The 12,397-nt window shown below is 42.1% G+C and overlaps 1 protein-coding gene across 3 annotated transcripts in view; it reads left to right on the top strand.

Moving 5' to 3' along the window:
• The window catches only part of LAMA3 (laminin subunit alpha 3), a 187,375-nt gene that overhangs the window by 107,348 nt on the left and 67,630 nt on the right, over nucleotides 1–12,397 (top strand). For all 3 annotated transcript variants that reach the window (XM_043507984.1, XM_043507982.1, XM_038391479.2), the window contains exons 30-37: nucleotides 457–625; nucleotides 1,567–1,693; nucleotides 1,773–1,912; nucleotides 3,246–3,361; nucleotides 3,882–4,093; nucleotides 4,924–5,128; nucleotides 9,925–10,069; nucleotides 11,722–11,862. In XM_043507984.1, coding sequence (XP_043363919.1) covers nucleotides 457–625; nucleotides 1,567–1,693; nucleotides 1,773–1,912; nucleotides 3,246–3,361; nucleotides 3,882–4,093; nucleotides 4,924–5,128; nucleotides 9,925–10,069; nucleotides 11,722–11,862 — 1,255 coding nt within the window. The remainder of the gene's footprint in view (nucleotides 1–456; nucleotides 626–1,566; nucleotides 1,694–1,772; nucleotides 1,913–3,245; nucleotides 3,362–3,881; nucleotides 4,094–4,923; nucleotides 5,129–9,924; nucleotides 10,070–11,721; nucleotides 11,863–12,397) is intronic.

Below are 12,397 nucleotides of genomic sequence, written 5' to 3'. Positions count from 1 at the left end.
TGTGCCGGGAGGTGCTCACTGCTCAACCCCTGGCTCTGCCACAGGCCTTGCCCCCACTCCACTCCACCCCTTCCCGCCCCCTCCCCTGAGCCTGCCATGCCCTCACTCTTCCCCCTCCCCCCAGAGCCTCCTGCACACCACGAAACAGCTGATCGCAAGGTGTGGGGAGGGATGGGGAGGCACTGATCAGCAGAGCTGTGGTGGGCAGGAGGCACTGGGTGTGGGGAGGGGGAGCTGATTGGGGGCTGCTGATGTATTATTGTGGCTCTTTGGCAATGTACATTGGTAAATTCTGGCTCCTTTTCTGGCTCAGGTTGGCCACCCCTGCATTAACTTTTACCACTCTGACTAATTTTTATTTCATACTTGTTCTGCACCACTAGGCCTAAAACTTAATTATTTTACATAAGGAATTCTTCCCTACTGCACAAATAATTATTATAATTCTACTTTTAGTGCTTCATGCATTCCCTCAGTGTATGAAACTCCACCAGTGGCCTTGCTTTTGGATGCACTCAAGGATGGGAAAATTTCAGAAGTGCAGAGAAATGTACCGTACAATCCACTGAGTGTCGCTTTACCTTCTGCTAACCAGGTTAATGGAGTAATCTTGACCTCATTACAGGTAGTTCACATTTGACTGTATTATTTCTAAGGCACAAAGTAAGTTGTCAGTAATGTTAAATAGACTGAGAATAACATGAGAGTTAAAGCTAAATAGTGGTTTAGGGCCAAGCTGCTGCAGGATGTGGAAGTCCGATAGATAATATTAATAAACAGAAACAAAGGAATCAGAACCAAACTAATGAAAAACCGTTTTGCTGGGCTGTGCACATTAATTAACATATTTTATAATGTAAATAGACTTGTGATGACTTGCAGCTTTGCCGCTTAGGTGTATAGTTTTATAGTAAGTATGAGTGAGGGTGGGCGATTGTGTGGGTTGTGCTGGCGGGTTTGTGTATGTGACAAATGAGGGATATGTCTTGCAGTGAGGGGGTATGTGTGTTTGGGGTTATTGTGTATGTTGGTTGTGTTGTGTGGGTGGTTGTGTTGATTTGCAGGGGGGTTGTGTTGTGCTGGGAGATTTTGATTGTTTTATGTTGATTTGTGTGGGGGTTGTGCTTGAGGATTTTGTGTTAATTTGTTTGGGTATCTGGAGTGCGTTGGGGAGTTTGTGTTGAGTTGTATGGGTGGCAAAGCAACCTGTGAAGAACTGTGGCAGCTGGGCAAAGTAATCCATCATCTGTGCAATCTCCCTCATATCCCTGACTTATTACAACCAATGACATTGTTGCATGCAAATTAGTGGTAGAGTAAGGGTGAGATTGGTTGAGTTACCTCTGACATCACAATTGTCTAGGTCTGTTGGCATAGACAGATGCATGCTTTGCTGTTGTATTATGTAGATATGAGTGTGCAAACATAGGGACAGATCCTGCAAGATGCTTTTCCCTCTTGAGAGATGCTGAGCTCCCTCAACTCCCATTGCAGGTAGGCGCAGGCCCATAGTAAAAATGAATTAATAAAACAAATGCATAAGCTTAGCTGTCCTTGTTTCTGCAGAACCAGCTTACTCTGAGTGGGAAAGTGCCAAGTTTGGGCAGATATGTATTTGTTGTACATTTCCATCAGCCAGCGCACCCAGCATTTCCTGTGCAGGTATTTGTAGATGGGGGACGCCTATGGACAGGTGAGTTGTGCTTTATATTAATTCAGCTCTTTTTTCTTTCTCAGCATTTTAGCAAACTAGATTTTAAAATTTCATTTAGGTTCCTTCACTGCTTCTTTCTGCCCTCATGCTTTTGGCTGTCGAGACCAGGTGATTGCAGAAAACCAAATTGAACTGGATATCCCTGGCCCTGAGGTTTCTATTACTGTGAAGATTCCTAATGCAAAAACACTGGTTGTGGTAAGTTTGTTAAACCTCAGGATTTGAAAGTATTCTTTTTACCTCCTGAATAGTAGAGCTTTTCATGTTCACTATTTACTTGGAAATGGATGACCTGTGAATGCAATAGCTTTTCTTAATTTATTTTGTATTTTTTAAAGAGCTAATTGTAACATAGGGAGCACTTTTGTCTTGTCTTGTCTTGTCTTTTGGTCCAAATGTCGACCAACTACAAATCTGATAAAAAAGTGGGGTGAAAACATTCACAACATTTTATACCCTTTTTAATCAAAGATGTTGATGACAAATTTAGTCAAATTTCAGAGTTTTCAGCAAGCTCTGAATCTGTCTCTCTTTGACGTTAATCTTCCTCTTCTCTTGAAACCGTCATTTAGGCCCTGATACAGGGAGGAGCTTAAGCATGTGGCTGACTTTTTAAGCATATGAGTGGTCCCACTGAAATCAATGGGGTTCAGCATGGCACAGCAGCCTCTGCCCACAAGCTACCAGTTGCAGGATCAGGGCCAGAGCAAGTCAGTATAATCCTCACTCTCCTGACTCTGGTGTTAAATCCACTTGTTGCAGCTTGTCTTAGATTATAAGTTGTTTGAAGCCGGGACTGTATTGTATTGTACTGAGAGAGAAATCCTGTCTCCATTAAGTCAATAGCAAAACTCCCGTTGACTTTAATGGGGCCAGGATTTCACCCTGTGTTTGTACAGCACCTAGCACAAAGAAACCCCATTCCGAACTGGGACTTTGGGATACTCCTGCAATACTGTTATAACAACAGCTTGTCTGTGGCACGTGACTTTAATCATCAAGTTCTGCTCCTAACTTTTAATATGACTGGTAGTTTATTTTTCTCCACACTACAGAAGGCATCTATTAGCCTGGGGTCTGACCCAGGAAAATGCTCATGAGGAAATACTGAGTTTCCACAAATATTGTGCCTAGCCATCTTCGCTCTCCTGCCCCTAATACCAAAGGTTCAGACATATACTCCTACAGTCCATAGAAAGCATGGGACACGCTTCAGAATGTAGAAATTTGTGTAAGAAATTTAAAGAACTGTCTTGTTTAAAGACAGCTGAATTTTGAATACAGTCTTCATATGAATTTGGGAAGAGAAACCCATCATCATTCGAAATAATTGAAAATAGCTTAACACGCAGCTTATGAAAACAGTTGTTCCAATGATTTTTCCATCCTACCAACTTCTTCTACACAGGAGTTTGGATCTTGTAGAATAATCCAGGGATGATACTGGAAATGCATTTAACTATAGATAAACACCTTGATTCGTTTCTTCTGTTTTTCTATGAAATATACAGTTTAGTTTTCTTGTTTTAAGGAACACGTTTTAGTTGTTCCAGCAGACAGTTACAGCCGTAGCTTACTTCAGAAAAGGACTGTGGACAAGTCGTCTGACTTTATCAACCAGTGTGGAGGAAACAGCTTTTATACTGAGTAAGCATCACTTTCTAAGACACTGAACATTTTACAGAAAGTTGTAAATTATTAATATTTTACTGTATATTAAAACACTTATACCATACCTATCACAGTTCTATATGGGCATATTTTACATGGCTTATGCTGGGCCATTAAAATTACAAAGGGTATTAAAATATGGGTCTACATTTTTCCATAATGCGCTCTGTTAATCAAATTTAAAGGTGGAGTACTATTTCATATTGTACAAAAAAACAGAAAAGCCATGCTGTCTGTCTTGCTAAAGTGCCTATCTTCTTGGTATCTCTGAACAGAAGATACTTTCTTTGAAAAAATTATTTACTAAAATGGATGTCAAATCAGTTCAGTACTAGTGAATTGGTTTAAATATGTCCATGCGTGTACATTGATATTGCTATTATGCAAATGAACTATAGTAAAAATAAGTCTCCTAATTCGTTAAGCTAGTGCAGAATGTAGTCATTATAACTTCCTAATACCAGTTCTTACGTAATTTATATTTTTCTTCCACTAGCCCAGTAACATCTTCAGCATTCTGTAAGGATTCTGTAAGGTCATTAGTGGCTTTTTACAACAATGGAGCATTGCCCTGCAGTTGCCATAAAGCAGGTGCCACTAGCTCGGCTTGTAACCCTCTGGGGGGACAGTGTAGTTGCAAACCTAACATCATTGGCCGTCGGTGTAGCCGATGCCAAACTGGGTACTATGGATTTCCGTTCTGCAAGTGTAAGTACATTCTGTTCTAAGTGGAAGTATTTTGTGACCTTATTTAATATGTGTTACAGCTTCATTTTCTGCATATGGGGCTCAATCCTACAAGGTGCTGATTAATGTAACTTTGATCCAGCACAGCACTTAATCAGCACTTCACTTGAACACGAGTAGTCCCGTTCACTTTAAACACACATGCTTCAAGTGAAACATGCGCTGAAGTGCTTTGCTGAATCTGGGCCAGTGTGCTCATTGCCTTACTGGACAGAATCCAAATGCCTCTCCTCCAGTGTTGAATGTTTTACTCCCTAGTAAATAGTATTTTCTAATTTATTACCAGCTGTTGTTTCCCAACTCATGGCTACAAACTCTTTCATAAATAAGCAGGGTGTAGCATTAACCTGGTAGCACTGACAGATTTATTGGTTACATGAAGTAACATTGACTATCTGCCTTTCCTGGATATTCTGTTATACCATTGAATACACTGATAAAGTGGTGACATTCTCACCAAAACAGTGGTTTGCCCAATGTGCAGCAAAACATGCTGGGAAGTACTAAATAATAATATTTGTGTTGAATTTGAGGAACAATTTTGTGGAAAAGGCCCAAGGTCTCAGGCTACCCCTTGAAACCTCAGTTGTTGTTACCTGGCTAATTTCCAGGAGTTTGCTTCTCTTCTGACTTATGCTGCTGTATCTGTTGAAGTCGGATAAATGATACCAGTGTAAAGCTGGTGAAAGGGAGAAGAGAATGCGGCCCCATATGTTTTGACTTGAATGGAATGAGAGTCATTTCTTTAAATTGAATATGATTAATCTGTAAAACATTTCCCCCTAATCCAGTATGCAACTGCGGCCGACGTCTTTGTGATGACATAACTGGTCAATGTATTTGCCCCCCTCAAACGGTGAAGCCCAAGTGTGAAGCGTGTGAAAGACAATTTTTCAACTACCACCCTCTTGTTGGCTGTGAAGCCTGCAACTGCTCAAGCAGAGGCATAGTTAATGTGGCAAACCCAGAATGTGATAAAAACAATGGGCAATGCAAGTAAGTTTGCATTATTGGGTTAAACTTGTTATTACTAATGTTAAAAATGTACACTGGAAAATTCTTGAGTGGTTTGATTCACTTGTCTTTTTACATACTTGCAGGGGTGGGTGGATGTATTGTTGTTTTGATATAAAGAGATCTATGCACTGCTATCCGGGGATTAGAAAATGGTACAAACTTGGTTTGCTCTGCTAATTGGTTAGTGGGAATTAGGACTCCTGAGCTTTATTTTTGTTTTTGCCACTGACTTGCCATATGACTTTTAGTAAATCATTGAACCCCTCTGTGTCTTCTAATGGCTTGCCCAATGTCACACAACAAATTCGAGTCAAATCCAGGAATAGAAACCAGAACTCCGACTCCCAGACATGTACTCTAACTACTAGATACACTTCTCATGGATTCACAGGGTCTGGTTTATGTCCCAGGCTGTAACCAGTCCCTTGGGAGTGATCCCATAAGTGTGCTGGGCCAAAAGGGTGCACACATTGCCACAGGGACAGGCCCATGGCCTCCAAGACTGGAACTTCGGGCATCAGCGATCCCTGTCTCTCTCTGTGGCTCCCTGCAGAGAATCCAGCCAAGCCCGACTCCTCTTTGAGGCTTGTACTGTATACCCCCTTAGAGTGCAGTACTCCCACTGAGTATTTGGAGTGACACCGGGCAGCCTTTTCCTAACCAGGTAACAATGTATTGGTCACCTGGCATACAAAATCTGAAAGTTCTTGGGTTAGCACAGAGAGGGAAAGGTTAAGACATAGCTCATCCTGGCCAATCCAGTCCAAAGAAAGCTGTTATCGACTCCATCTTAGGATCCGTCTCCCTCTGATCTCTTTGTCTGTCCCAGATGAAAGCTGCCAGCCTCTCTCAAAAGCCAACACTTTATCCCCTGCCTTTCATTTCTCAGTCCTTTGTCTCCAGGCTGGGCTATGCTGAGTTCACATCCCCACGTGCCTGAGCTTCCCACTGTTGGGTGTTGATTGTTGTCTCTCTGTACCCTCTGTTAATCTGAGTTGCATTCTACCAATTCTTAAATGACCCTGTTCTTTGCGGCCCAGACAGCTAGGTGACACCCACACCTCATGTCCTGCATTCCCTCCAGGAGCAAACTTAACCCTCTTTCCCCCATTGGATAGCAATGCAAAGGACAGGGAAACTGAGGCAAACATAGGCTTCATAAAAATATTACAGAAAATTCCCACTTTGTAACAATACTCCCTCCATAATTCTTAAAATGCTAATTACCTACCTCATAATTAGGCTTAAGGCTTAAGTGTGAGTCTTAAGTAATGTTAGAAAAGAGCTGCAAGATCCTCTGATGAAACTTACACTCTGTGTAAGTGCCTGATATTATTTACTGGTAGGGAGCTGTGGGTGCTAAGCACCTTTGAAATGAAGCTATATGTATCTAACTGCCAGCACAGTGTGGTGAGAATACATTCTTTAGATGTATCCTCTGATTTACATTATATGAAAAACTACTGTGTACAACTGCAACTGCAGTGAATTCTCTTAACTTCTGAAGCCTCTTCAATCCCATCACAGTCATCATTCTTTTATCTGCCTGTAAATATAAGAGAGCCCTTCATGGCAAGCACAAATCCGTAGAGAGGCTGTAGGGTATTTTTCTCATTCTGACTTAATTTTTGATGCAACAAAGGTATACAAGACTGGTTGAATTTGACTTGTTCATGTGTTCATGTGTCACTCCCAAAAATGAAGCATGGGCTTTCCCAGTCCACTGTTAATCCCATGAATGGAATTTACCAACAGAACCCTCATTTTCCCAGAATACAAACAAAAGGAAGTACTTCCTCACACAACACAGAGTCAACCTATGGAACTTATTGCCAGAGGATGTTGTGAAGGCCAAAAGTATAACTGGGTTAAAAAAAGAATTAGATAAGTTCATGGAGAATACGTCCATCAACAGCTATTAGCGAGGATGGGCAGGGACGCAACCCCATGCTCTGAATGTTCCTAAGCCTCTTATCACTAAGAAATTAACAAATTTCTGCCTGAGGCAAGCTCACTATTTTGCAAGAGAAGTGGAATTTTGCCTTTTTTCCTCTCTCTCTCTCTCTCTCTCTCTCTCTCTCTGAGAAAAGCTTTATCATCTGTCCATAATGGTGATATTTCACTTGTTGGCCAGTTAGTGAAAGCTCATCAGAATCATAGAATCATCAGACTGGAAAGGACCTCGAGAGGTCATCTAGTCCAGTCCCCTGCACTCATGGCAGGATTAATTATTATCTAGACCAACCCTGACAAATGTTTGTCTAACCTGCTCTTAAAAATCTCCAGTGATGGAGATTCCACAGCCTCCCTAGGCAATTTATTCCAGTGCTTAGCCACCCTGACAGTTTGGAAGTTTTTCCGAATGTCCAACGTAAACCTCCCGTGTCCTGTCTAAATGAGCAGTACTTTATGGAGGAAGGTAAATGAGCAATACTTGATGGTATAGCAGAGCTCTTTCTCTCTCTCGCTGCAAAGCACTAATTATTTAACTGCCAAGTTAGCCATTACATGCTGATTAAAATATTCAATTCCGTGGATTACAGCAGAGTCCAAAGTCCTAATTCTATGTGCAAATTTACTTTCTATTATAAGGATATGTGAGTAATGTACTTAGAATGTAACAAGCCTCCCCCAGTGTATGGTGAAATGCTTAATTGTGCTCATGTGCTGTATCAAATGCAGCCCATTGTATTCAATCCAGCACTTTAAAGCTATTTTTTATTTGTAAATTCCCAGTGCTTGGGTATCCACATATTCAAAACGTGGGTGCTGAGAGCCAAAGACACACCCCAGGTTGCCAAGGGATTTTAAACACACAGTTCCAGCACAGATAAAACCTAGAGATGCAGATGTTAATATTTTTAGACTTTGGAAGTGTTTTCCTGTACAAAGAGCCTTTGATCTCCTGAAACCCTGCGCTGGAGTTGCAGAGGGAGGCTGTGGGAAGAAGCTAGCAAGGAGATGGTGATGAGGGGCTAGGTCACAAGATCCACATTTCTGTAGATCCAGTGGCCTCACCAGACTATGCAGGTCCACTCCAGAAGCTGGAGTAGGGGCTACGGGAGGGGAGTTGCTGCTTTCACCAGAGGAGGTGCTCTGTGATCTCATGTCCTGACTTTGGGGTTGGATTTCATCTTATATCACCCTTCACGCAGAGAAAGCCAAGTTACTCAGGCTTTGTATCTGAGCCAAGTGGATTTCACCCAGTGTGAACAGTTTTGTATAAACAAGGTTTACAGTGTTAGGGGGCTTATTCCTTCACTCACTTACTTCCCTGGTCCTTCTCGCATGAACAGAGAGCAACAATACCCGAAGTCCAAAGTTGCAAACAATTCAATGTTTATTGGGGTGAACTTTCAGCAAGCATGATTCCAGTTTCCTTCTTTAGTGTCCCCCTTCCCAGCTCTGACAGCCTTACCTGTGTCCCTGTTCCCATTCCTGCCCTTAGCTAAACATGATTCCAATTTCCCCACCCCCATTCCCTGTTCCCATTTCCCCCCTTAGCACAACATGATTCCAATTTCCCCACCCCCATTGCCTGTTCCCATTCCCCCACTCACCCACACACTTCCTGATTGACTGCAGACTATAAAGTAAAACTTGAGTTCTACTTAGCTATACCTTAACCAATCATTTTACTGAAATTTAACTAACCAACCCTAACATATTGTAACATGATTATTTAACCAATTATATCCCACCACCTTAATTAGTTTACACCCAGCAAAATTAATTATATAGCTGACAGGAACAATCACAGAACCAGCAGAGATTATGCTGACTACAATAGGGAAATGGGGACTACAGTGATAGAACAAACACAGAAATGAGGAGGAGTACGTGTTGCACCTTAGAGACTAACAAATTTATTTGAGCATAAGCTTTCGTGAGCTACATCACTTCATCAAATGCATTTCACATCCCAGCTACTGATAAGTGAGTTCTTGCCAGACAGGATGCTATCAAACTAAGTTTCCTTTTACATCTTCTAGGCACTTCCCTTTCTCTGGAGGCGATCGCCACTTTCAGGACAGGATTGTATTCCTAACAGCCCAATAGCACCTTCTTTCAATGTGACTAGTTTGGAATGTGAGGAGGTGACCAGTCGCTTCCCAGCTTATGACTGCCTCTGCTGCTTAGCCAAAGGCCTTAGCCTAAGAACGGGGCCTCAGACTGTCACAGTAAGAGAAGGCTCTTCCACCGACAGACAGTGATTTTATTTTTTTCTTTTATATCTCTATAACTAGCCAAGTGATAAGAATACACCTAAATTCTTAGAGTATAGGTCTTTACAGACAGGCCTGAATATCTATATCCTACAGCCCTGTAAGTTATGTAATCTTTTCATTGGGAAACCCCATATTGTTGTTAGCAGCTGGGGGCTTTGGTAAATGGCCACTCACTGTCAGCTCTATAGCACTTCTGAATGCAGACTCCTGCCTGGGATACAGCATGCGGGTGTCAGACTCCCTGTGTGCGCAAGGTGGTACCTCCCTGCTGCAGATGCTGAACTGCTTCAGAACATGAATCCCAACTTCAACACCTGCAGTGTTGAAAATCAGACCACCCCCACTGGGTTGAGTGACCATTGTTAGGAATTGCAATACTCCTCACACTTTGAGAAAAATGCTAATCTGTTTCAGTTGATCCCCATGAGTGGTGTTTAATGACCAGACGATCACTTCAGATCCTTTGCATTATTTTATTCCCATCCCTGTGACAACTTCTTCCTACACAAACAAACCTAAATGTTTCTGTTTGTTTTGTTGGTAAAGGTGCAGGCCAGGAATAACAGGGCGACAATGTAATCGCTGCAGTCCTGGCTCTTACAGTTTCCCAGATTGTATTCCCTGTAATTGTAACAGAGATGGAACAGAGCCAGATGTTTGTGATCCATGGACAGGAGTTTGTCTCTGCAAGGTCAGATAAATCAAGATACTTGTGCATTCACAAATAACAGTTTCCATATTAGTGGCTGTTTCATATTTAATGGGTATAATAAAGTGAATTTGTTATTTGCAGTTCTTAGATAATAATTAAATACAGTTTTATAAAAAATGCGTTGTAGCACTTGCCTGGATTGCAAATAAACTGCAATTAAGAAGTTTGTAGAATACATTTAATATTGATCTGTTTCACAGAGAAACCTAGATTTATGCAATACATTAAGGTACTACATGCTATGTGTGCACATGTGTGTTGAAACTCTATGTACATACACATATCTCTGTTTTGCATCTGTAGTTTGGGATTCTTTTATATCCACCAGGCTTCAGGCTTTTTTTTTTTTTTGGTCATATGATGTAACTCAGTGGTTCTCAAACTAGGGCCGCCGCTTGTTCAGGGAAAACCCTGGTGGGCCGGGCCGATTTGTTTACCTGCCACATCCGCAGGTTCGGCTGATTGCGCCTCCCACTGGCTGTGGTTCACCGCTCCAGGCCAATGAGGGTTGTGAGAAGCAACGAGGGCTGAGGGATGTGCTGGCCGCCCTTCCTGCAGCCCCTATTGGCCTGGAGCGGTGAACCGCAACTAGTGGGAGTCGCGATCGGCCGAACCTGCAGACGCAGCAGGTAAACAAACTGGCCCAGCCTGCCAGGGGCTTTCCCTGAACAAGCGGCAGCCCTAGTTTGAGAACCACTGATTTAATTCACATTTCAGTGCCCCATTGTATGCATGATGTTTACCATTGCTGTGATTTGCATAGATTGAACTCTATAAATGTGAAGTTTCATATGTGACCTTTCACATGTAGGTTTGGAAGAACCAGCTTGAGGATTTTGGTAAGGAAATCACCTAGTAGTATACAGAACTGGGGCTGATCAATGTTCATTACTCAACAGTGAGCTACAGTAATTATACTACAGATCTTTATTCAGATCGAGTGGAAAGGCTTCTCAAAAATGACATAGTTTTTCCATGTGCAATTGCAGTGAACTGTATTTTTATATATACCCAACATACAGATTGCTGATATTTAATTGGGTCTGTATATTTAGTAGCTAGAAAGGAGACCTTCCTGTTGTGCATGCAGGAGACAAAGCTATGAATAAGTTATTGGCACAGAAGTTCCCTTTCAAGAGGAGACTATTTCATTTGCATTTGGAATACCATTTACAGAAGATCATAAGCAGGGCCTGCTCCAGCGTTTTTGCTGCTCCAAGCAGCAAAAAAAAAAAACCCCAAAAAACCTTGCCGCCAAACATGGAAGCAGAGTGATGGCAGGGCCACCGAATTGCTGCCGGCGACTGAAGAAGAGTTGCATCCCCGCCGCCGAGCATGAAACACACAGTGACGGAGCGGCCGCCGAATTCCTGCCGCCACTGAGGGGGGATTGCCACCCGAGACCCCGACCTCCTGCCGCCCTTTACATTTGCCGCCCCAGGCACCTGCTTGGTTCGCTGGTGCCTGGAGCCGGCCCTGACCATAAGTAACAATTTCACATTTATATTCTCTTATATTTTATAAATATTTAAATGTTCCTGTAGGAACTTTGTTTTAGGTGCCTGGTATTTTGCGGGTTGACAATAACACATGGAAAACTTTAATAACTTTTTTCAATTGTTCTTTAACAGGAGAATGTTGAAGGTAGACAATGTGACATATGCCGTCAAGGATCATTTTATTTGGATCCTTCTAATCCCAAGGGCTGCACTTCTTGCTTTTGTTTTGGAGCTACTAGCAACTGTCACAGCACAAGTAATCGTAGAACTAAGGTATATTTCATGAGTATTTTTAGTTACAGGCATCTATCCCATTAAGAAACTATTAGATTTCTTCCAAAAAGACAAATTGTATTTTACTGAATCATGAGAATGGGAAATATTCTCTGGAAACCACTGAAAAGTGTTGGGTTTCCCATGAGATGCCTTCTCTGCAAGAAACAGTGCAACTTATGGTGCAGCCTTCTTAAGATCCCTGCAGAATCTGAAAGTGCTGCCCTGTGGGAAATGGTCTGTCTACCTCTCAGCTAGAGCTGAAGCCAGTCCTCTGTTCTAGGTGGCTACAGTCATCAACAATTTTGTTGAAGTGAGATATCTAGTTACGATTCACTTTTCCAATAAGTTAATGAAGCAATTAATTAGATATCTTGCTTGTAGGAAATACGCACTACAGGTGTATTTGAGACCTAGATAGTGTGCAAGAGCTCTGTAGTAATATTCAACATGAACTCTCTATGTGAATAGGCTCTGCCCTTCATTTTCATAGGGAAAAACGTGACACAAGAAGATGGGAGGAGGAGGGAAATTG

The sequence above is a fragment of the Dermochelys coriacea genome, chromosome 2, assembly GCF_009764565.3.
Source record: "Dermochelys coriacea isolate rDerCor1 chromosome 2, rDerCor1.pri.v4, whole genome shotgun sequence".
In the NCBI taxonomy this organism is placed as follows: domain Eukaryota; kingdom Metazoa; phylum Chordata; order Testudines; family Dermochelyidae; genus Dermochelys; species Dermochelys coriacea.
The sequence above is the reverse complement of the archived record's forward strand: the minus strand, read 5'-3'. Positions and strand labels throughout refer to the sequence as shown.